Source organism: Papio anubis, chromosome 19 (genome assembly GCF_008728515.1).
Source record: "Papio anubis isolate 15944 chromosome 19, Panubis1.0, whole genome shotgun sequence".
NCBI classification, from domain to species: domain Eukaryota; kingdom Metazoa; phylum Chordata; class Mammalia; order Primates; family Cercopithecidae; genus Papio; species Papio anubis.
Window position 1 is genome coordinate 51,394,361 of NC_044994.1, and position 22,706 is coordinate 51,417,066.

The 22,706-nt window shown below is 44.8% G+C and overlaps 1 protein-coding gene across 28 annotated transcripts in view; it reads left to right on the top strand.

Moving 5' to 3' along the window:
- The window catches only part of ZNF532 (zinc finger protein 532), a 127,752-nt gene that overhangs the window by 20,134 nt on the left and 84,912 nt on the right, over window positions 1–22,706 (top strand). For 12 of the 28 annotated variants that reach the window (XR_004180091.1, XR_004180092.1, XR_004180090.1 and 9 more), the window contains one exon: window positions 14,969–15,166. The exons of the other annotated variants lie outside the window; for them this stretch is intronic. Coding sequence is in view for 9 of the 12 variants with exons in the window: in XM_031658875.1 (XP_031514735.1) it covers window positions 15,097–15,166 (70 nt within the window). In the remaining 3 variants the exon portion in view is untranslated. Of the gene's footprint in view, window positions 1–14,968; window positions 15,167–22,706 lie in introns of those variants that run through there. 28 annotated transcript variants of the gene reach the window in all.

Here is a 22,706-nt window from a genome sequence, read left to right on the forward strand (position 1 = left end):
TAATTTTTTTGTATTTTTAGTAGAGACGGGGTTTCACCGTGTTAGCCAGGATGGTCTTGATCTCCTGACCTCTTGATCCGCCCACCTCAGCCTCCCAAAGTGCTGGGATTACAGGCGTGAGCCACTGTGCCTGGCCGAGAATATATTTTTAAGAAGCAGGGTCTTGCTCTGTTTCCTAGGCTGGAGTGCAGTGATGTGATCTCTGCTCATGGCAACCTTGAACCTGTAGGCTCAAGCAATCCTCCTGTCTCAACCTCCCAAGTAGCTGAGACTGCAGGTGTGCAACACCATTCCTGGCTAATTATTATTTTTATTTTTTGTAGAGATGGGGTCTTGCTTCATTGCTCAGGCTGGTCTCAAACTCCTGACCTCAAGTGATCCTCCCATCTCGACCTCTTAAAGTGTTGTGATTAGAGGCGTGAGACACCATCCCCAGTCTCCAAAGACAGTAATTTCTTCAACGCGGCTTCATGTTTGTCCCATAGATATCTCATCCTGAAAGATTCCAGCATCAGAGAAGCTTGAGTAATGCTAAAGCCCCGGATCCCCACTTTGAAGATTCACATTGGAGGTTCATGTTAGCTCTGGAAAGTTCTGAGAAGCCTTGAGAAAAGAAATCAGTCTGTGTGTGTGTGTGTGTGTGTATTTAATCTAGCATTTCTCAAATTCCTAGACTGTAGAAACCCTTCTTCCCCTTTCTTGGGTGGAAAGTTTAGTAACAGGAGGAACGTTCCTGGGTAAATATTCTTCCAAGCTGTTGGTGTCTTTGATGAAATTAATGAAAACAGAGAGAGCCTTGTGAGGAAGACTCAGAGGGTTTCATCCATCCTCTTCTCAATATAACATAATGATTGATATACTGATGCAATTAATTTTCTTTCTCTGTGTTTTTTTCCTGTTTTCTGTCTACTCCAGGAAGAGGACTTTTAAATGAATTGATTTTTATTTTATTTTATTTTTTATATATTTTTTGAGACGAGTTTTGCTCTTATTGCCCAGGCTAAAGTGTAGTGGGTGATCTTGCCTCACTGCATCCTCTGTCTCCTGGGTTCAAGCTATTCTCCTGCCTCAGCCTCCTGAGTAGCTGGGATTACAGTCATGCGCCACCACCCCAGCTAATTTTGTATTTTTAGTAGAGACAGGGTTTCTCCATGTTGGTCAGACTGGTCTTGAACTCTCGACCTCGGGTGATCCACCCGCCTCAGCCTCCCAAAGTACTGGGATTACAGGCGTGAGCCACTGTGCCCAGCCATGAATTGATTTTTAAAATCAATGGCGGTGGGCATTCTGTGAGTGATCACTGTGGGGGATGCTCTCGGACATATTTTTTAGATGAAAGGACTGTGTTTCAGAATTCCAAAAGTGTTTTAAGTGAATTTGGTATCTAGTGAGAATTGTTTTCTGATTAGCCAGTGGCATCATTTTGGAGGATGAGAACAGCTGTGATACCTGTGCAGGGAGCCTGTTTGTCCACTCCCTCAATTGATGGGAGAGGGCCAAGGTCAGGGTTGGCTGGAGCAGGGAATTGCTACTGTCTCTATACTAGGACATGGCTCTGGCATGGATGACCGAAGCAAGCAGATTTATTATAATTCCAGTAGGATTAAATATTGGAGGAGCATAGGGTGATACAGGGAAGGCATCCCTGCTCACATAAAGCAGAGTTTTTTTTAACTCAGCACCATTAGCATTTGGGGCTGGGTAATTCTTGGTTGTGGGGAGGGCTGTCCTGTGTGTCTTAGGATGTTTAGCAGCATTCTTGGCCTCTACTCACTATATGCCAATAGCATGCCTCCTCCCCCAAGTCACAACAACCCAATGTCTCTGGACGTTGCAGGTCGCCCCAGTGGAGAGCCACTGACTTCAAGCCTTGTAGTAAGAACAATACTTGAAAACTTCAGGGGGTGGAAATTCCAAAAGAAAGACCTCTGTTGAGGGAAGCAAGGCAGTCAGCCTCGTGGGCCCGTGAAATCCCCAGAGAAGTACATTACCTTCAGCTACTAGTTTTCTCTTCCATGTTTTCTAATGCTGGAAGTCTCAAAAAGTGTTTGCAAATATTATTATTTCAAATTTAGTGCTTAAAATGTAAAAATTTGGCCAGGCTCAGTGGTTTACTCCTGTAATCCCAGCAGTTTGGGAGGCCTAGGTGGGCAGATCATCTGAGGTCAGGAGTTCGAGACCAGCCTGGCCAATATGGTGAAACCCCGTCTTTACTAAAAAATACAAAAAGTAGCTGGGTGTGCTGGCGCGCTCTTGTAATCCCAGCTACTTGGAGGGCTAAGGCAGGAGAATCGTTTGAACCTGGGAGGTGGAGTTTGCAGTGAGCCAAGATTGTGCCACTGCACGCTAGCCTGGTTGACAAAGTGAGACTCCGTCTCAAAAAAAATTTTAAAAACTGACAAAATAAATGAGAAGCAGCAGCAATTATTGCTGATGCTTCAGATCATTTCAGGGACAGTAGCTTCTGTGCAGGATTTAGGACTTATGCACAAAAGTGTAGAAGGCTTATTCAGGTGACAAAGGAAAATTACTTTGAAGTTATTCTTTTTCTATACTCAAATCATCACTTCTAATGTAGGAAATCAATACTTTGAAGCTACAGTTTTTAGAGATGCTACTAGTACTCACAAAATGACAAAGGAATGCTTCTAAAGTTGGTATGAGTTTTACTCCTAAACCAGGAACCCCTTGTTACTAGTATTCACACAGATAAGTAACTTCTTAGTTTCGGAATACTAAAATTCATCAAACATGCTTCATTGAGGGGAAAAAAAGGCAGTTTGTGTCTACCTAAACAGTAAATACATTAATACATTTTTTCTTGTTTTCTCATTGTGAAGCTATTTGAATAACCCGTTTCAAGCAGAAGCTATCATGGATTTTCCTGAAGTTGATTAAAAGTGACAGGTTTAGCCTAGACCCTTTCAGTATTTCTATAAACTCACTGATGAATCAGTAAGCTACCAGTACAAGGGTTTTTTTTTTTTTTTCTTTTTTTTTGAGATAGAGTTTCACTCTTGTTGCCTAGGCTGGAGTTCAATGGCACCATCTTGGCTCACCACAGCCTCCGCCTCCTGGGTTCAAGCAATTCTCTTGCCTCAGCCTCCGGAGTAGCTGGGATTGCAGGCATGCGCCACCACGCCCGGCTAATTTTTGTGTTTTTAGTAGAGGCGGAGTTTCTCCCTGTTGGTCAGGCTGGTCTCGAACTCCTGACCTAAGGTGATCTGCCCACTTTGGCCTCCCAAAGTGCTGAGATTACAGGCATGAGCCACCGCGCTCAGGTGGTGGTTTCTGTTTTGTTTTGTTTTAAGTTAAAAGAATATATATCCAGTGGAAAACAGAGCTTGTACAAAAGTACCTTCGACAGAATTGCCAGGATTGATGATTGTAGGAAATTTATTAGTATCTTCATTTACAGATATACATTATGACCTTCAAAGTTTGTAGGAAATTTAAATTTCCACCTTCTTCCTTTTTTTTTTTTTTTTTGAGACGGAGTCTCTGCCGCCCGGGCTGGAGTGCAGTGGCCGGATCTCTCAGCTCATTGCAAGCTCCGCCTCCCGGGTTCCCACCATTCTCCTGCCTCAGCCTCCCGAGTAGCTGGGACTACAGGCGCCCGCCACCTCGCCCGGCTAGTTTTTTGTATTTTTTAGTAGAGGCGGGGTTTCACCCTGTTAGCCAGGATGGTCTCAATCTCCTGACCTCGTGATCCGCCCGCCTCGGCCTCCCAAAGTGCTGGGATTACAGGCGTGAGCCACCGCGCCCGGCCCACCTTCTTCCTTTTGTGCACATATGAGATTCTGAAAATGCAGACCTACGCTTACGTGGATGAATTTTGAAAAACAAATTCTTTTTAGTGTTGTAGGAATACAGTTGGGACCAGGCATGGTGACTCATGCCTGTAATCCCAGCACTTTGGGAGGCCAAGGAGGGTGGATTACTTTAGGTCAGTAGATGGAGACCAGCCTGGCCAAAATGGTGAAACCCCATTTCTACAAAAATACAAAATTTAGCTGGGCATGGTGGCAGGCACCTGTAATCCCAGCCACTCGGGAGGCTGAGGCAGGAGAATCACTTGAACCCGGGAGACGGAGGTTGCAGTGAGCTGAACAGCCTGGGTCGAGACAATGTCTCAAAAAAAAAAAAAAAAGTTGGAAGTTAGAGTAAAAGCTCAAAATACGACTACAATTTCCCTTATCCCGTTTCATAGCCTTTTAAAGCTGGGAGTCAGGATCTGTGGTGGCATCCTTCTGAGCCTTTCTATGAATTTTACTTTATTTATCTTTATTTTTTTTGAGACGGAGTCTCGTTCTGTCACCTCAGCTGGTGTGTAGTAGCACGATCTCAGCTCACTGCAGCCTCTGCCTTCAGGACTTACAATGACTCTAAACTCACTTTTAATCGGGGCATGGTACTCCATAAAAAAGGATGTACCAAAAACTGTGTGAATGCACTTAACACTGTTGAACTGTGCATTTAGGTATGGTTATGATGGTAAATTTTATACTATGTGTATTTTTACCACAATTTGAAAAATAAAGGATGTACCATAATTGTTACATAATCATTTATGTACCATTGTCATTTCCCTGTTGATGGATATGGACATGATTTCTGGTGCTTTGCTACGTTACAAATAACTCTGCACCAAACGTTTTCATAGATGTGATCCTCAATTGGGATATTTTATTTCTGTGGTTTAAAATGTTGCCCCTGTGCCCTGAGATCAATGACACGTCATCCAGATATAGCACATAGGGCCCTTGCCCGTTTTTCTTTAGGAATAACTAAGGGAAGAGTAGGGGTTTTTTCTATCTGGATTTTGAGAATTTATTGATTGTAGGTATGCTATCAGAGAAAGACTATCCTGTAGTAATCTCCTTAGTTGGAGATGTTCTTTCATTAGCTTGTAATCTCAGTGGGTTCCTGGGCAAGCCCTGGCCAGAGCTCATTTTAACTTGTCCTTTACCAGATACCTGCAGGGATGGTCAGCTCGAGTAAATTACCTGGTTCCTAAGGCTTTCCTGGCTGTGAAATGAAGAACACCCCGAGGGAACACAGGCAGATGATGGAGTTCTGATAGCTTTGTTAGGTGGCTTATTCCCTAACACAGTTGTGTAGGGGCCCCCCTGGGCAGAAGCCAGGCCTTCTGGTCTCATGCAGTGGTTTGGTATTTAGTAAACTCTTCTGTGTTTGAATTTTTCTGTGCAGAACCACGGTTTTGAAATGCTAACCTGAGGGCAGTCTTGCCCTTTAAATGTACATTTTGTTTTCTGAAGAGAAACAGGGGGCAGGTATTTTTGGAGGCTTTATATATTCAGTAAGTAGATACTCCACTGTTCAAGAACCTTCACGCTCACAGCAAGTCAGCACAATTCTATTTTTGACTCTTGAGCAAGAAAAAGAAAACACTGGTCATGTGAATTGGCTGGAGTTGCTTAATTTGGTTATTGTTTGATGCATATTTACTTGCGGGGTGATGCAGCCCTCTGCCTCTCCTGTGTTTGGGGTCAGTTGGGTGGTGTGGTGGAAGAAGAGGGAAAGGAAGAAAATGGGTAGTCTGCTGCATCGTTGTGGAACCTGTCATCTTCCACCTGGGCTTGACACAAAACCACAAACCAAAGCAGAACTCCCACGCTCACAGGAGGGACTGTCATGCAGGACTAGGCAGTATTGCTGGTTGTGGTTAGTGTCCTCTTCCAAATCCTAGGGCCTATCTGAAGGCTGGAGACCACACCGAGTCGGGGCGAGTTGCGGTCAGTGCCACTTCCTGAGGAAGTGACTGAGGCAGCCGGGCTTTGTGAAAGCTGCTTTATCCCTGCGTCCCCCGGGGCAGAGGGTAGCAGAAATAATATGCCAATGGCTTTTCCTGCGGAATTAAAGGAGCCCTCCCCAAACATCTTTTTGTTAGATTAGAGCTTTGTGTTCATAAATTAATTCTAACTGCTCTCCTATTCTAGTTCTCAGAAAATGGAAAGAACAGAACTTTGTATCTTTAAGGATTTTCTGGGATTATGCGCTAATCTAAGTTATGAAAACTTAATATATTTTAAAGGAATTTACTTAGTTGAATAATAAACTACAATCTTCATGGGTATTTTATTTTACATAGGCAGACAGCATAAAACTTTTAGATAGTTCATTAATAGAGGAAAATTTGAGCATTTTGGAACTTTCTTTTTTTTGCTCTGTCACCCAGGCTGGAGTGCAGTGGTGCAATCTTGGCTCACTGTAAGCTCCACCTCCCGGGTTCACGCCATTCTCCTGCCTCAGCCTCCCGTGTAGCTGGGACTACAGGCGTCCACCACCGCACCCGGCTAATTTTTTGTATTTTTAGTAGAGACGGGGTTTCACCATGTTAGCCAGGATGGTCTCGATCTCCTGACCTCGTGATCCGCCTGTCTCGGCCTCCCAAAGTGCTGGGATTACAGGCGTGAGCCACTGCGCCCGGCCTACATTTTGGAACTTTCATGTGATTTTAGCAAACTGCAAATCAGTCAAATATTAAATCTGCTAACTCCATGTGAAAGTAATGAACCACTTAGAATGTACAATGTCACATTTCCTAATTTTATAACTATAAAATCAAATATTTTCATTTTAAGTTTTATTTTTAAAAATGAACATATGGCTGGGGGCAGTGGCTCACTCCTGTAATCCCAGCATTTTGGGAGGCCCAGGTGGGCGGATCACCTGAGGCCAGGAAGTCAGAGCAGCCTGGCCAACACGGAGAAACCCTGTCTCTACAAAATACAAAACATTAGCTGGGCGGGGTGATGCACGCCTGTGACCTCAGCTACTTGGGAGGCTGAGGCAGGAGAATCGCTTGAACCTGGGAGGCGGAGGTTGCAGTGAGCCAAGATTGCGCCATTGTACTCCAGCCTGGGCGACGAGCGAAACTGTCTCCAAGGGGGAAAAAATATATATATATATAAAAATAAAATTCATACAGGCTGAGTATCCCTTATCCATAATGCTTGGGGCCAGCATTTAGGTTTTTTTGTTCCAGATTTTGGAATATTTACATTATACTCACCAGTTGAGCATCTCAAATCCAAATTTGGAAATCAAATCCAAAATTTGAAAGTTCCAAGTGAGCATTTGACTGTTAACTTTGGCACTCAAAAAGTTTAGGATTTTGGAGCATTTCGGAGTTAGAATATTCAACCTGTGCTTCTCTCCCACACCCCTTACAGATCATATTTTCTCTTTCTGTGATTTTCTTTATTTCTCTCTCTTTTCCAAGCATTTTAGATATGTATGCCAAAGTAGTTAACACAGAGACTTAAAAAGCTCTGAAATTAGCTAGATAGAGATGAATAAACCCTCCCTGGGCGCTTCCTGTTTCCAGGTAACTGCCACAAATAAAGAGGGATGCTTGTTCCAGGTGCACCTGAAATTTATCAAGTTGTCTTTCTTGAGCCACATAACACATATCCATGTATTTTTACTTTTCCTATAAAATGCAGTTAGAAGAAAACAGCACTTACATTAACTTGTACTTTCTACTTAAAAGGATATTTTTCCAGAAGTGGAGTGGGTATATAAACTCTTGACCGGGTGCGGTGGCTCATACCTATAATCCCAGCACTTTGGGAGGCTGAGACAGGCGGATCACTTGAGGTCAGGAGTTCGAGACCAGCCTGGCAAATATGGTGAAACCCCTTCTCTACTAAAAATACAAAAATTATCCCAGCTACTTGGGAGGCTGAGGCAGAAGACTGTCTTGAACCCAGGAGGCGGAGGTTGCAGTGAGCTGAGATCATGCTGCTGCACTCCAGCCTGGGCGACAGAGTGTGATTCCATCTCAAAACAAAAAACAAACCCCAAAATTTGGCGAGGTGTGGTGGCTCACGCCAGTAATCCCAGCACTTTGGGAGGCCGAGGCGGGATCACCTGAGGTCAGGAGTTTGAGACCAACCTGGCCAACATGGTGAAACCCTGCCTCTACTAAAAATAAAAAATTAGCCGGGTGTGGTGGCATGCACCTGTAGTCCCAGCTACTCAGGAGACTAAGGCAGGAGAATCGTTTGAACCCGGGAGGCGGAGGTTGTGGTGAGCCGAGATTGCGCCACTGCATTCCAGCCTGGGAGATGATGAGACTCCGTTTAAAAAAAAAAAAAATTAGCTGGGCATGGTGGCACACACTTGTAATCCCAGCTACTCAGGAGGCTGAGGCAGGAGAATCACTTGAACTCAGGAGGTAGGGGTTGCAGTGAGCCGAGATTTTGACACGGCACTCCAGCCTGGGGAGAGAAAAAAAGAATACATGTACATATATTATATTTTAATAAATATATATTACGTATAAATAAATATATATTATAAATACATATTTATAAGATATATATTTACATATAATTTATAAATATATAAATACATAATATATTTACATTATAGATATAACATATATATATATATAAAAACTCTTGGCCGGGCGCGGTGGCTCAAGCCTGTAATCCCAGCACTTTGGGAGGCCGAGATGGGCGGATCACGAGGTCAGGAGATCGAGACCATCCTGGCTAACACGGTGAAACCCCGTCTCTACTAAGAAATACAAAAAATAGCCGGGCGAGGTGGCGGGCGCCTGTCAAGTCCCAGCTACTCGGGAGGCTGAGGCCGGAGAATGGCGTGAACCCGGGAGGCGGAGCTTGCAGTGAGCTGAGATCCGGCCACTGCACTCCAGCCTGGGCTACAGAGCGAGACTCCGTCTCAAAAAAAAAAAAAAAAAAAAAAAAAAAAAAAAAAAACTCTTAAGTAAAATTAAGTGCCCTGGTCAGTACTTAACTGTTACAACCTGTGTTTATCTAAATATTTGCTTTTCTTCTACCCAGAGGGCTGTTATTGTGCCTTTGACTCCAGTTTGATCCTTGTTCTTTTTTTCATGGAAAGAAGGTTCCATCATTATCTCCTTAATGACTTCTGTTATTTTTTTTTTAAAACCTTAAACTGTACCTAGGATCTCCTTGCCAAAATCCCAGTGACCCCTCATTGCTCTGTTACAGGAATTCTTTTCCCCCTGTCCTAGCACTCACCCCCGCCTTTTTTTGAGAAATTTAAAATGTAAGGAAGGATATGTGAATTACTTATTACTACCTGTGTTCTCACTAGTCATGGTAATGTGACTCTGTGTGCCCGTTCTGTTCCCTTCCCTGTCTTTTTCTCCATCCTGCCCTCTAGCTGCTTCCTCCTCCTCCTCCCCTCCACCTCTTCCTCTTCCTCAGAGCTTTCCACCTCTGCTTCCCGCTAGGTAAAGTGTTCCTCTCTTTCCTTTTTTCTTGTTTTTCCTTTTTAAACTGTTTTTTTTAGATACGGGGTCTCTATCATCCAGGCTGGGGTGCAGTGGTACTATCATAACTCACTGCAGCCTCGACCTCCTGAGTTCAAGTGATCCTCCCACCTTAGCCTCCTGAGTAGCAGGAACTACAGGCATGCACGCCACCATATTGGGCTAATTATTTTTATTTTTGTAGAGATGGGCTCTTGCTGTGTTGCCCAGGCCAGTCTTGAACTTCTGGCCTGAAGTGATTCTCCCATCTTGGCCTCCCTGAAGCATTGCGATTATAGGTGTGAGCCACTGAGTCCAGCCTCTCTCTTTCCTTTTTTTTGAGATGGAGTCTTGCTGTGTCACCCAGGCTGGAGTGCAGTGGCGTGATCTCTGCTCACTGCAACCCCCGCCTCCCGGGTTCAAGCGATTCTGCTGCCTCAGCCGCCCGAGTAGCTGGGACTACAGACGTGTGCTACCATGCCTGGCTAGTTTTTTATAATTTTTAGTAGAGACGGTGTTTCACCGTGTTAGCCAGGATGGTCTCGATCCCCTGATCTTGTGATCCGTCCGCCTCGGCCTCCGAAAGTGCTGGGATTACAGGCATGAGCCACCACGCCCGGCCTCTCTTTTTCCTTTTAAAAGGAACCTGTAATCCCAGCACTTTGGGAGGCTGAGATGGGCAGATCACTTGAGGCCAGGAGTTTGAGATAAGCTTGGCCAACATGGCGAAACCCTGTCTCTACTAAAAACACAAAAATTAGTTGGGGATCGTGGTGCGTGCCTGTCATCCCAGCTATTTGGGTGGCTGAGGCACGAGAATCGCCTGAACCCAGGAGGCGGAGGTTGCGGTGAGCCTTGATCGTGTCACTGCATTCCAATCTGGGCGACAGAGAGAGACTGTCTCAAAAATGAATGAATGAATGGGACCTGGGACGCTTGTACTTACGAACATTTAAAAATCTGGTAAAATGGATCATGTTTTGTAAGTGTGATTAAAAAGACTTCTTACTGTTGGTTTTGGTCTGTGTTCTTGCATGTGTTTTAAGGCTTTTTACCTAAAATAGGAATTTATTTATAATGAGTTTGACTAAGGATCTCTTAGGAAGTTGGTTAACCTTCTCCGTTCTGACCAGCCCTTGTTTTGTTGTTGACCGTGCCATCCTCTTTCCCACCCTGGTGTGATACTAAGTACCAGCCTATGCCAGTCTGCCCTCCCTTCTGAAGCTGGATAAACTCCTGGGTTCACGTTTTCCTTGAGTTGGGGGAGATGGTTTATTATTTGGAATAGAACATTTCTTTCAGGCCAAGATCTTTTAGGAAAATGAAAGTAAAAGTACTAAAATACCAGCCACCACTCACCCATAGGCAAGGCTGGTTTACTGTGAAATCAGGAATATATAGTATCTCGATGGATAGAGTGACAGAAGGTGTTCTTTGAGACATTTTAAGCATAAAGATTATGGTATAAGAGCATGAGTGAATTATTTTAATGTCTCCATTTCTCTAATCTTTCATTTTATCGTGAGTTAAAAATACATCTTCAGGATTTTAAAGCAAAAGAGTGAAACAACACTATGTCTCAAAGGGTTTTTTCTTTTTTGCTTAAGAGTTCTTATTTTTGTAAGAATTTATGAAGAAAGGTTGTTCTTGTGATTACTTGCTTTGGCTTTAAACTCTTTTTGGAGACTATTACAATCTAAATTTAAAAGGTACTCTTGAAAACTCTGTTGAATTGACACGGAGTGTCTGATTTGATGGAAGCCCCGTAGACCTAGAACAGTATCTGTGATATGTTGCTGAGTGTGAAAATGCCTGTATATGTGTATGTATATTTATGCTTATGTATGCATTTAGAAATCTGTATCCCAAATGTTACCAGTTTATCTCTGGTGAGGAGGCCTCCCAGAGGCCTTTGGTTTCTGTTGCTTATACTTCTGGGTGTTAGAGCATTGAAAAAGAGCACGTAATACTCTTACAATAAAATCCAGGAATGAAAGAGGTACATTTGAACAAAGGGCTGCCTGTTGGCTACATAAAGCGCTTCAAAACGATGCTACTTTGGCATTCAAGTTTGAGCGATTGTAATGCAGAAGCAGTGTTGGAGTAGAGATTTTGAATCTAAGAGGTTATGTTGGCTGAAGGTCCCCAAGTAGGGGTGTGGCAGAGATAGGAGGGGAACCATCATTACTGCAGTAGAACTCATACAAGAGAATTTAGTTTTCTGCTGCTGGTGGGTGAAATGATGAGACCTGTGACTGCTGTTTCTGTAGTACTCTGCAAAGAAACTCCCAAGGAATGCTTGTCAGTTAACTGAGAGCAAGTCAGTTACTCTGGATTATCAACTCAGCAATTTCTGATTTGTACTTTTTTTTTTTTTTTTTTTGAGATGGAGTCTTGCTCTCTTGCCCAGGCTGGAGTGCAATGGCATGATTTCAGCTCACTGCGGCCTCCGCCTCACAGTACCAAGTGAATCGGCCTCAGCCTCCTGAGTAGCTGGAATTACAGGCATGTGCCACCACGCCCAGCTAATTTTTGCATTTTTAGTAGAGGCAGGGTTTCACCATGTTAGTCAGGTGATCCCGCCTCGGCCTCCCAAAGTGCTGGGATTACGGGTGTTTTGTACTTTAAAGAATAAAAAAAGAATAATTAGAAGTCTCTGTGAGTTGATTTAGATATCAGCGAATCTCTTGCTATTCTTATGTTAATAGTTTGCTTTTAGAAATGAGATAACTGGTTTCCTGGCGTGGTGACTCACACCTGTAATCTCAGCACTTTGGGAGGCTGAGATGGGTGGATCTCTTGCCCAGCCTGGGCAACATGGCGAAACCCTGTTGCTACAAAATATCAAATTAGCCGGGCATGGTGGCTCGTGCCCATAATCCCGGCTCCTCAGAAGGCTGAGGTGGGAGGATCGCTTGAGCCTGGGAGGTTGAGACCACAGTGACTCATTATCACGTCATTGCACTTCAGTCTGGGTGACAAAGCAAGACTCTGTCTCAAAAAAAAAAAAAAAAAAAAAAAAAAGAAATGAGATAATTGGGAAGCTCTGTGAATTTTGGACCCACATGCTTATTATATTGATCTATTATTAGGACTGTTTGAAGAGCTAACTTGTCACCTGTGAAACGGTTGACTTGATATTTTGATATTTAGGGGTTTTTCTTTTACTTCTCATGGGTACAAGCCAGAGAGAGCAGTGGTTACGTGAGGGTAGAATGGTGACTCGTTTTTACCTAACTGTGGATCAGCTGGGTGGTTCCTCAGTCTCCTCACTGGGCTGATTGTGGCTCGTTGCTTGTCCTGTATTTACCATCTGTGGTAGTGAGATAGAAGAACCATGTTCTTCTGGTTCTAGACTCAAATTACGGAGAGAAGAAAGAGACATGTCTGGCATCGTTACTGTGGTGGAATAACTTTATGGTAGATTGCTGTGGCCTTTCCTTATGGCCTGTCACTTGTCTTACATTCTTCAGAGCATTTATGCACAGGAGCGTAAATATATGATTTTCATCTTACCATTGAAAGTAGACTTTCTGGCTGGGCGCGGTGGCTCATGCCTGTAATCCTAGCACTTTTGGAGGCCGAGGTGAGTGGATAACTTGAGGTCAGGAGTTCGAGACCAGCCTGGCCAACGTGGTGAAACCCTGTCTCTACTAAAAATACAAAAATGTTAGCGGAGCGTGGTGGTATGTGCCTGCAATCCCAGCTACTCAGGAGGCTGAGGCAGGAAGATCATTTAAACCTGGGAGGTGGAGGTTGCTATGAGCTGAGATCGCACCACTGCACTCCATCCTGGATGACACAGTGAGACTCCATCTCAAAAAAAAAAAAAAAAGAAAATAGACTTTCCTTGGTCTAGGAAGAGTTTAAGTAATGGAATAAGTGAAAAGGATGTTCTTACTAATCAAATCCAGAAAACCATGGCTCGTTGTGTGTATTAATTTGCTAGGCTTTATGAATATTGACCTCCTTATTCTTCCCTAAGGAAATAATTAATCATTTGCCTTTTGTGTGGTCTCGATCTTCCTTTTACACACCTTGTTTTCATTAGACTTGAAGTCATCCTCGATTTTCAGGCACTCCTTGGCATTTTATGAACGAACTACCCTGCCAATTTTTCTAGGTATTTTAGCATATTTTCTAGGTTAATGTTGTTGTCTACTTGGAATATTTTAGAGATTAATGTACATGAACGTTTTGGGAGCTGGACATGGTGGTGGCTGTAGTCCTAGCACTTGGGAGGCTGAGGCAGGAGGATCATGTGAGCCCAGGAGTTTAAGACCAGCCTGGGCTACATAGGCCTTGTCTCTGTAGTTTAGAAGAAAAAGCATTCTCCTTCTTTTCGCCCCATCCCTGTGGCACAGAGCCATTGGCAGAGACTCTAATTGGGCTTTTCTGTGTAAATTGTTGCTAAAGTTTGACCTAAATTGGCTTGCCCAACTTGGATTTTCTGCCAGGGTGCCAGTCACAGATGGTATTGGTGGCCCCCACTGAGCAGTAGCTGCGTTGTCTTCTAGGTGCTTGCAACCTCTTCTCACGTTTGGCCGCAAAGGAACAGATGCCTGTCTTTAAGGCAGTATTTCTCAAAAGGGCATGCACATCTCCCAGATGCTGTTAGAGAAAAGAGAGTCCAGAGGTCAGATAGATTTGATAAATATTTTATGCTCTAGCCCTTCTTGGCGATTCAAAATGTGCTTTAATATGTTAAAACTCTCAAAGTGGGTTGGGGATAAAGATTTGGGGAACTCTTGTGCAAAGAAACCAGTTTAAACTTTGTTTAACCGTTTGACCCTAAGATCTCCTTTGTTCCTAATGTCTATAAACATTCTGGGAGACAGTGATGGACATGCCTGCCTGTTGGAGCCGGTTGAGGCTGGCTGCCAGTCTGTACTCTACGTGTCTCTTCCCAGCTCTACCAGGACATCTGGTTAGTAGCTTGAAATGTATCCCAGTGGGAGGATCTAAGTCACAGAAATGGGCAAAGGCTAAAAATTGGGGTTCCCCATCCCCACACTCCTTGTTGCTAAAGGTTGCTAGCATGTTGCTGGTATTTATCAGCCCATGTTCCTAAAGGCGTCACAAGGGGTGCCAGACATTAGAATACAGTGCATTTCTCAAATCTTCACTTTTCTTTCTTTTTTTTTTCTTTGAGATGGCCTCACTCTGTCGACGAGGCTGTATGCAGTGGCATGATCATAGCTCACTGGCAGCCTTGAGCTCCTGGGCTCAAACGGTCCTCCTGCCCTAGCCTCCCAAGTAGCTGAGACCACAGGTGCATGCCACCACGCCTTACTAACTTTACATTTTTAAAATAGAAATGAGGTCTCACTCTGTTGTCCAGGCTGGTCTCAAACTCTTGGCCTCAAGCGATCTTCCCACCTCAGCTTCCCAAAGTGTTGAGATTATAGGCGTGAGCCACTGCACCCAGCCAGATCCTTGCTTTTCAGTGCAGTGTAACTTTCTTCCCTGTTAAATCCAGCAGTGTGGTTTTTTTTTTTTTTTTAAGTAAAATACACATAATATTTGTCATCTTAACCGTCAGTGTACAGTTTAGTGAAATGAAATATGTTACCCTCAGTAAAACTTTTTCATCACCTCCAAAAAAAGCTCTGAACCAAATAAATAACTCTCCCTTCTCTCCTTCCTCCTGCTTGTGGTAACTTCTCTTCTACTTCCTGTCTCTTAATTTGCCTATTTTAGGCACTTCAAGTAAGTGCAGCAGTTTTTATCTGGCCAATCTGCTGTGACCCAGTCAAGCCACCACCCATGTCTGGGCTGGGAAGGTGGGGAAAGAGGCTGCTGCACGTGCTGGGGATGTCTTCAGCCATATGCATCTGTCCATCTGTTCGTCCACCCATCCGTCTGTCCATCCGCCCACTCATCTATCTGTTTATCAAGGTATAACAATGCAGCTTTTTTATTCCTCTCCCTCTGTACCCTATTTGGGCCTTATTTATGTTTCTCTTCTTATAAACCACCTCATCTTTCTGTAGAGGTGTTTATTAAGTAAAACACCACCACCACGGGATGGACATAAATATTGAAAAGACGGGTCGATTGGAAGGACTAATCAGTAGAGGGAGGTGTTTTCAGGGGCTTTAGACAGGAGGAAGACAGCCTAGGCTGACAAATGGAGCAGCTGAAGATAAATCGGCAAAGTAAGTAGGGAGACAAGATCTCTGTCCCATGTGACCATGCATTTGAAAGCAGGCAGCCCAGCGAGGTAGAGGCATGAAAGGCTGTATGGACTGCGCTCTTCAAAGGGCTGTGGTTTTGTTCTGGGGTCTAGTCTTAGGTTGTAAGCTCTTTGCTCTTTTCATTCTGTTTTTTCTCCCAGGGCTTGAACAGATTCACAGAATATTCTCAGGGTTGGCATTTCTCTTTGATTTTGGTCTTGGTCAGCAGGGATGGGGGATTGTGACGAACATTTCATTAGGTGTGCTCTTAGATACGGTCAGTTTGACGGAACAGTCGCTCTGTTTCTGCATTAAAAACATAATTTTGTAAGTTTTGTAGCTTTTTGGAATATAAAGTAGTTGGATACTTAAAGCTCTCCCTGCTGCTTTCCCTTTATTTTTAAGTTGGACTGAGCAAATTTCTTCCTTTTTGTTTTTTTTTTTTTTTTTGAGACAGAGTTTCGCTCAGTCGCCCAGGCTGCAGTGCAGTGGCTCGATCTCGGCTCACTGCAAATTCCATCTCCCAGGTTCACGCCATTCTCCTGCTTCAGCCTCCCGAGTAGCTGGGACTACAGGCGCTTGCCACCACGCCCAGCTAGTTTTTTTGTATATTTTTAGTAGAGACAGGGTTTCACCGTGTTAGCCAGGATGGTCGCGATCTCCTGACCTCGTGATCTGCCCGCCTTGGCCTCCCAAAGTGCTGGGATTACAGGCTTGAGCCACCGCACCCGGCTGAGCAAGGTTCTTCTAAATGCGTTGAGGTTGGGGGAAAAAGACCTAAAAAAGAAAAATACACTGAATAATACTTTTGACATATACGCGAAACCTGATTTTGCAAAATCTGAAATTACTATTTCTGGGTTTTCAACTATAGAACGTTTTCTGACAAATAATAGAATTTGCTGTATTTCACTGTAAACAGTTTTGAGAATGCACTAAATGCAGCAACAACCTTAGGATTAGTTATCACGACAGACTGGCATTAGGAAAAATGATTAGTATATTTTATGTTCTGGAGGAATGAGACTTGAAGAGCAGAGTGATTTTTAAGTTGTTTACATCAAGGGAAGAGATGTAAAGTTAAGATTGCCTGGGCGTGGTGACTCACGCCTGTAATCCCAGCACTTCGGGAGCCCGAGGCGGGCGAATCACCTGAGATCAGGAGTTTGAGACCAGCCTGGCCAACATGGCGAAACCCTGTCTCTACTAAAAATATGAAAATTAGCTGGGAGTATTGGCGGGCGCCTGTAATCCCAGCTACTCTGGAGGCTGAGGCAGTAGAATCGCTTGAACTCAGAGGCGGAGGTTGCAGTGAGCCAAGACCATGCTACTGCACTCTACCCTGGGCGACAGAGCGGTGGAACTCTGTCTCGTAAATAAATAAATAAATAAATAAAGATTATTACTTAACTCCTTCCAACAATTTAAATTTTTTTGTCAAAGTCATAGATTAAACAAATAGTACTTTACATCATAATTCCCTTAGGCAGTGAATTTGAATTTTTTGGTTTGTTCTGTTATTTCTTTTTTTTTTTTTTTTTTTTTTTTTTTTTGAGGCCGAGGTCTCGCTCTGTCGCCCAGGCTGATCTGATGGCGGATCTCGGCTCACTGCAAGCTCCATGCCTCAGTTTCTCTGCCCATTCTCCCTGCCTCAAGCCTCCAGTAGCCCTAAGGACTGGCATCCCTTCCTGGCCGGCCTAGTTTTGTATTTTTTAGTAGAGAGGCGGGGTTTCACTGTGTTAGCCAGGATGGTCTCGATCTCCTGACCTCGTGATCCGCCCGTCTCGGCCTCCCAAAGTGCTGGGATTACAGGCTTGAGCCACCGCGCCCGGCCTGTTCTGTTATTTCTAAATAATGTGCTTACACCGCTAAACTTGGACTTGTTCATTTGAGATAGTACCTGCTGACTGTGTGTGGTCAGAGAGAAGGTGACAGGCCTGGTCTGTGGAGGCAGAATCCTCTTGCTCACTGGCCATGTGTCCTTGAGCAAGATGCTTAAAACTTCTCTGTCTTGTAGAATAGGAATAATCACCACCATCATCACAGTGGCTCTGAGGCCTACCTTTAATGTTTGTAGGGCCTGGGGCAAAAGTACTAATGGAGACCAGATGGCTAAATATTTAAAAGGTATATTTAAATATTTATAAGGTATATATGATATGCCTAAATATTTAAAGGGTTCAAATCTAGCTCTGTCTATGGCCTGGCCCCTGTGTTCACGCAGGGCCTTGCAGCCTACTCTCCATCAAGACCAGAGTCTAACAGACAGTCTCACGCTTGGACCAGCCCTGAGCCAGCCCCGGTGTCTGCCCGGACAGCCCAGCGTGGATGCCGTACTAGACCCACTGATGCCCGGTTCAAGCTTCCCAGGAGCCTGTCTCCATCCAGGGTGATTTTATCATATTCCCTCACACCTCGATTCTCTGATTTCCAGGCACTTCTAAGCACCTCCCCAAAACTGTACCATCTGTGTCGGGGAAATCAGGGAGCCTGTCCTGCCTAGACACCCACTTTTTCTCTGGTACCCCAAGGCAGGGGCTGTGATCTGCACATACATGCCCCCTCCCCCTCTGCTCACCTGTCTCTCCCAGAATTCCTCCTTTTTCAGCCGGTTTCCAAAAGTAAAATGGAATGAAACCAAACTTTCCCATGAGACTGAGAAGCACAGTCTCTGGGTTTCAGTGCTGGAGAGAAATGAGTTGTCTACCACGCAGGCGGGGCAGAGCCCCCTTTGTCTGGAGGCACAGGTGCTGAGTGCGAGTAGATTGCTGTGGGGATCCATGCACTGACAGCAGCAAGCCTCTTAAAATAGAGCCCAGACACAGCGAACCTGTGTGATTGTTGGTTCTGCTGCTTTGATTTTTGGAGCTCTGTAATTTCACTCCAGTGTGGACTCCTTTCCACCTCTTGTGCTGGGCTAGCAGAGGTAGAGAGTTGTCAGACTTAGCAAATAAAAAATACAAGATGCTCAGATAAACAGTGGGACATCCTTACACTACAAGATGATTTGTTTATCTGAAATTTAGATTTAACTGGGCATCCTGTATTTTTCTGGCAGCCTCATGAGGCCCTTTCAATTGGATTGTCTCCTTTAGTCTTGGGAGATGTTCCTATATTATTTCTGTAATAATGTCCTTTCTGCATTTTCTCTTTCCGAAACACTTTTTTTTTTTTTTTTTGAGATGGAGTCTCGCTGTGTCACCAGGCTGGAGTGCAGTGATGCGATCTTGGCTCACTGCAACCTCTGCCTCCTGGGTTCAAGCGATTCTTCTGTCTCAGCCCCCTGAGTAGCTGCGACTACAGGTCAGCTTATTTTTTGTATTTTTAGTAGAGACAGGGTTCCACCATGTTGACCAGGATGGTCTCAATCTCTCAACTTCATGACCCACCCGCCTAAGCCTCCCAAAGTGCTGGGATTACAAGTGTGAGCCACTGTGCCCGGCCTGAAACACTCTTTTAGTCAGATGTTAAACCAGCTGGATTGAACTTTTAATTTTCATGCCTTTTCTCTCCTATCGTCTGTCTTTATTTTCTAGTTATACTCTTGGAGAGAGATCCTGATTTCCTTGATTCTGTTGTTTCACGTGTTTTATCTTTTATTTCAGTTATTAATATTTATAATTTCCAAAAGTTCCTTCATAACTTCCTGTCCATTTTTCTCTGAGGATACTAATTGTATATATATTCTTTTCTTCCTCTCCTTGTAGCATCTGTATCATCTTTATTTTTGATTTTTGTTTTGATTCGGATCTCTTTTTGTGCCAGAGGCTTTCCCATGCATCTGGTGATTATTTAGGGATGAGGCTGTGGAGAGCTGCCGGGGAGCTCTGTCTGCGCAGCTGCGGCCTGTCCTCCAGGGGCTTCTCTGTGATTCCTCGTGGAGCTGGACTCATCAGAGGGTCGCAGCAGTCATCATCCAGAATCTTTTCACTGGAGCTTTTGTTTTCCTAGGAGACTTGTCCATACTCCTGCCTGGGAGATAAACTTGGTTTTAGGCTGTAGGGCTGGAGGAAATGGAGGCCAGCCTGTCTGTTCTGGTTTCTGTCTCATGCTCACCCTGTGGCCCTGAACCCTGAGCTTCTGTGGCTTTGATAGCCCAGAGATTCTCCTCTCCCTCCTCCCTAGCTTCCCCAGCTGATGCCGGGTCGGGGGCTCCCTGTTTCCAGCCCTGCCCCGCTCCCGCCTTCCTTTGCTGGCTCCAAGGCCTGGGTATCTCTGCAGCTCTAGGACTGACTGTCCCCACCTCCATGGCAGCCCCTACTGGACCTTAGGATGGAACTTTGTGAGCTGGCGGTCACCTGCCCCTCCCCGTCCTCTTCGTCTTCCCCAAACTTTGTTGATGCCTCACCTTGGCTTTGACTCCATTCTGACAGCATATTGTTTTTGGTAACCATTAATGAGATATAATTCACATACCATGCCACCCGCCTCTTTAAAGCACACAGGTCAGTCATTTTTAACATGTTCACAGAGTTGTGCTGTCACTACCACGGTCAATTTTAGGATGTTTTCATCACCTCAGAAAGAAACCCTGTATCCTTTAGCTATGATGCCCAGTTCCCAACCCCCTAAGCAAACTCCTTACTTCCTGTCTCTATTTGCCTATTTAAACTTAAAAAATACATTTAATGCCATCTTCGTAGGGTTTCAGGAGGGAAGGGAAAGAAACTCATGAATTCACTCAGCCTTGTTTCATGGGCAGTCCTTGCCATGTATAAAATACTAAAATTCAAAAACCATTCTGCCTGTTTTTATTTCTGCCTTCAGAGTATTGACCCATGGCAGAGATGGGACCTTTCTTCTGGGTCTCTTTCTTTCTTTTCCTTTTTATGCCCTTGTTTAATGTCTGTGCTTGACCTGAACTTCTCTCTTCTGGAGCTGGACGTTGCCAAGCCCGCATCAGTGGCCTTCATCTCTTCTTGGCTTCTAGCACTTTTCTTTTTTTCATTTTTAGAGACAAAGTCTAGCTATGTTGGCCAGGTTGGTCTTGAACTGCTGACGTCAGTCCTCCCGCCTCAGCCTCCCAAAGTGGGATTACAGACGTGAGCCACTGTGCCCGGCCCCTGGCAGTTTTCAAATGTCTGTAGAGCAGTTGTGCAGAGGAGTTGCCTTGGGGAGCTGGAAGGCAAGCTTGAGTCCAGGCCCCTCCAATATCTTCTTGGTTCAGAAGTAGAGGCTGTGGGCTGTGTGAAAATAGATAGGACTTTTAGTCACTTAATATATTTTCCTCTGATGCGTTTGCTATGTAGCCAGCACCTGCTCTTTGGAGAGCACTCCTGTGGGTAATTTTGCAAAGTGGAATCTGGAACTCTAAACCAGTGGGAGAGAGAAGACAAATACACAAGCAGACAACAGTACCTATTACAAGTGACGATGAGTGCACCTGGGGGCGTGGAGTCACCAGTTAGCATGGCCTAAGGATTGCCCTGAATGGATACTGGCCTCTTAGCATTGGGGCTGCTCCTGGGGAACCCTGTCCCCATCTCCTCTGGAGCGCCAGGATTTCTGTGTTGGCTTCACACCCTACCCTGCTGTCACAGCCTACCTAGCTAGTGCTGACTTGCTGGTGGCCTGGCCAGTGGGTGCCCGCTGGCTCCCTTCCCTGAGGTTGCCTCCCTTGCAGAGAACAGGACAGCCAGGAGTGACACCTTAGCAGCATGGTGAGGACTTCTTAGTCCACTTCTTCTTTGTTTTCTCTCTAACAGCAGTTTCTCCATACCTGTTCTCCAGTTTCTCTTAGAGTGTTTATTTCGGGGCATGGGTACCACTGCTGTGGTTTGGGGTTCCTGGCCCATGTTACATTGTGGCTGCCCATCCCAGTGCTCTGCGGTCTGTGGGGCCTGGTCTGTGAGCCCAGTCCTGTGCAGCAGTGGTGTCTGTGTCAGCGTGGTGTGGAGGTGTGGGGTGGGCAGGGTTAGATGGGGGTGGTTGAGATCATAGCCCATCTTTGGTTAATGCTTGATGGGGAAGACACAAGTCTCAAAGTCAAAAGCAAGAGTCACAAGGGACCCAGAAATGCTGAGATGTTTTGTGGGTTGATGAAATTTTGTTGCCCTTTTTTTGAGATAGGGTCTCCCTCTGTTGCCCCAGACTGGCGTGCAGTGGTGCGATCCTGTGCATTCTTTTTCATTTCTGAGCTCCAGGTGACCCTTCTCCTTTTTTTTTTTTTTTTTTTTTTTTTTTTGAGACAGAGTTTTGCTCTTGTTGTCCAGGCTGGAGTGCAATGGTGCGATCTTGACTCACTGCAACCTCCACCTCCTGGAGTCAAGCGATTCTCCTGCCTCAGCCTCTCAAGTAGTTGGGATTACAGGCATGTGCCACCATACCCGGCTAATTTTGTATTTTGAGTAGAGACAGGGTTTCTCCATGTTGGTCAGGCTGGTCTCGAACTCCTGACCTCAGGTGATCCGCCCACCTCGGCCTCCCAAAGTGCTGGGATTATAAGAGTGAGCCATCACGCCTGGCCCCAGGTGATCCTTCTAGAGGCTGATACCTAGAGTAGGACTGGAGGCACATCCACATTAGGAGAAAGGCTGTGCTTTTGGAAATGAATGAAATACACTAGGGAACCAGTGCCAGCACTGTGCGAAAGTACCCAAGAATCCCCTCGTTTTTCTTTTTCCTCTGATCATACCATCATCACCTCACAACTTCACTTTCTCTTCTCAAGAATATTAACTTAGTTTTTCCCATTTAATTATTAGAACAAATAAAGAAAGGAAGAAAATATAGCCTTTTAATGTCTGTGTGCTTGGCGCTTTCCATGTTACTTGGTTCCATTTGTAGAATAACCCTGTGATATGGCTGTTAACTATTAGTTCCCCTTTTGAAGATGAGGAAATTGAGGCTCTTCTTTCAGAGAACCTGAAGAATGAGTTCTTCATACTTGGCTAATGGAGATAAGTGTGTGTTGGGGGAGGCATTCCAGGTCAGGGGCTATCCTGAAGGGCAAACCAAGAAGGAAAGCTGGGCCTGCGGAAAAGCACACGGAGTGGCAGCAGCGCATGGTTGGGGGCAGATTGTATTGGGAATTTGGTGTGAGGCCAAAGAGTTTGGACTTAATTTGGAAGGTGATTCCAGGATTTTTAATAGGAGGAGCGACAGCTATAATTAAAAGGAATTTTAGAAAGATTTGTCTGGAAATTCTGAATGAGAGGCTGGAGACAGGGAGAACAGAGCATTGGTCTCGTTGTGAGGTGAGATGGTAGAGGACTGACAGCGATTATAAAGAGAACGAGGGTGCATCTGCAAAATAGCACCAG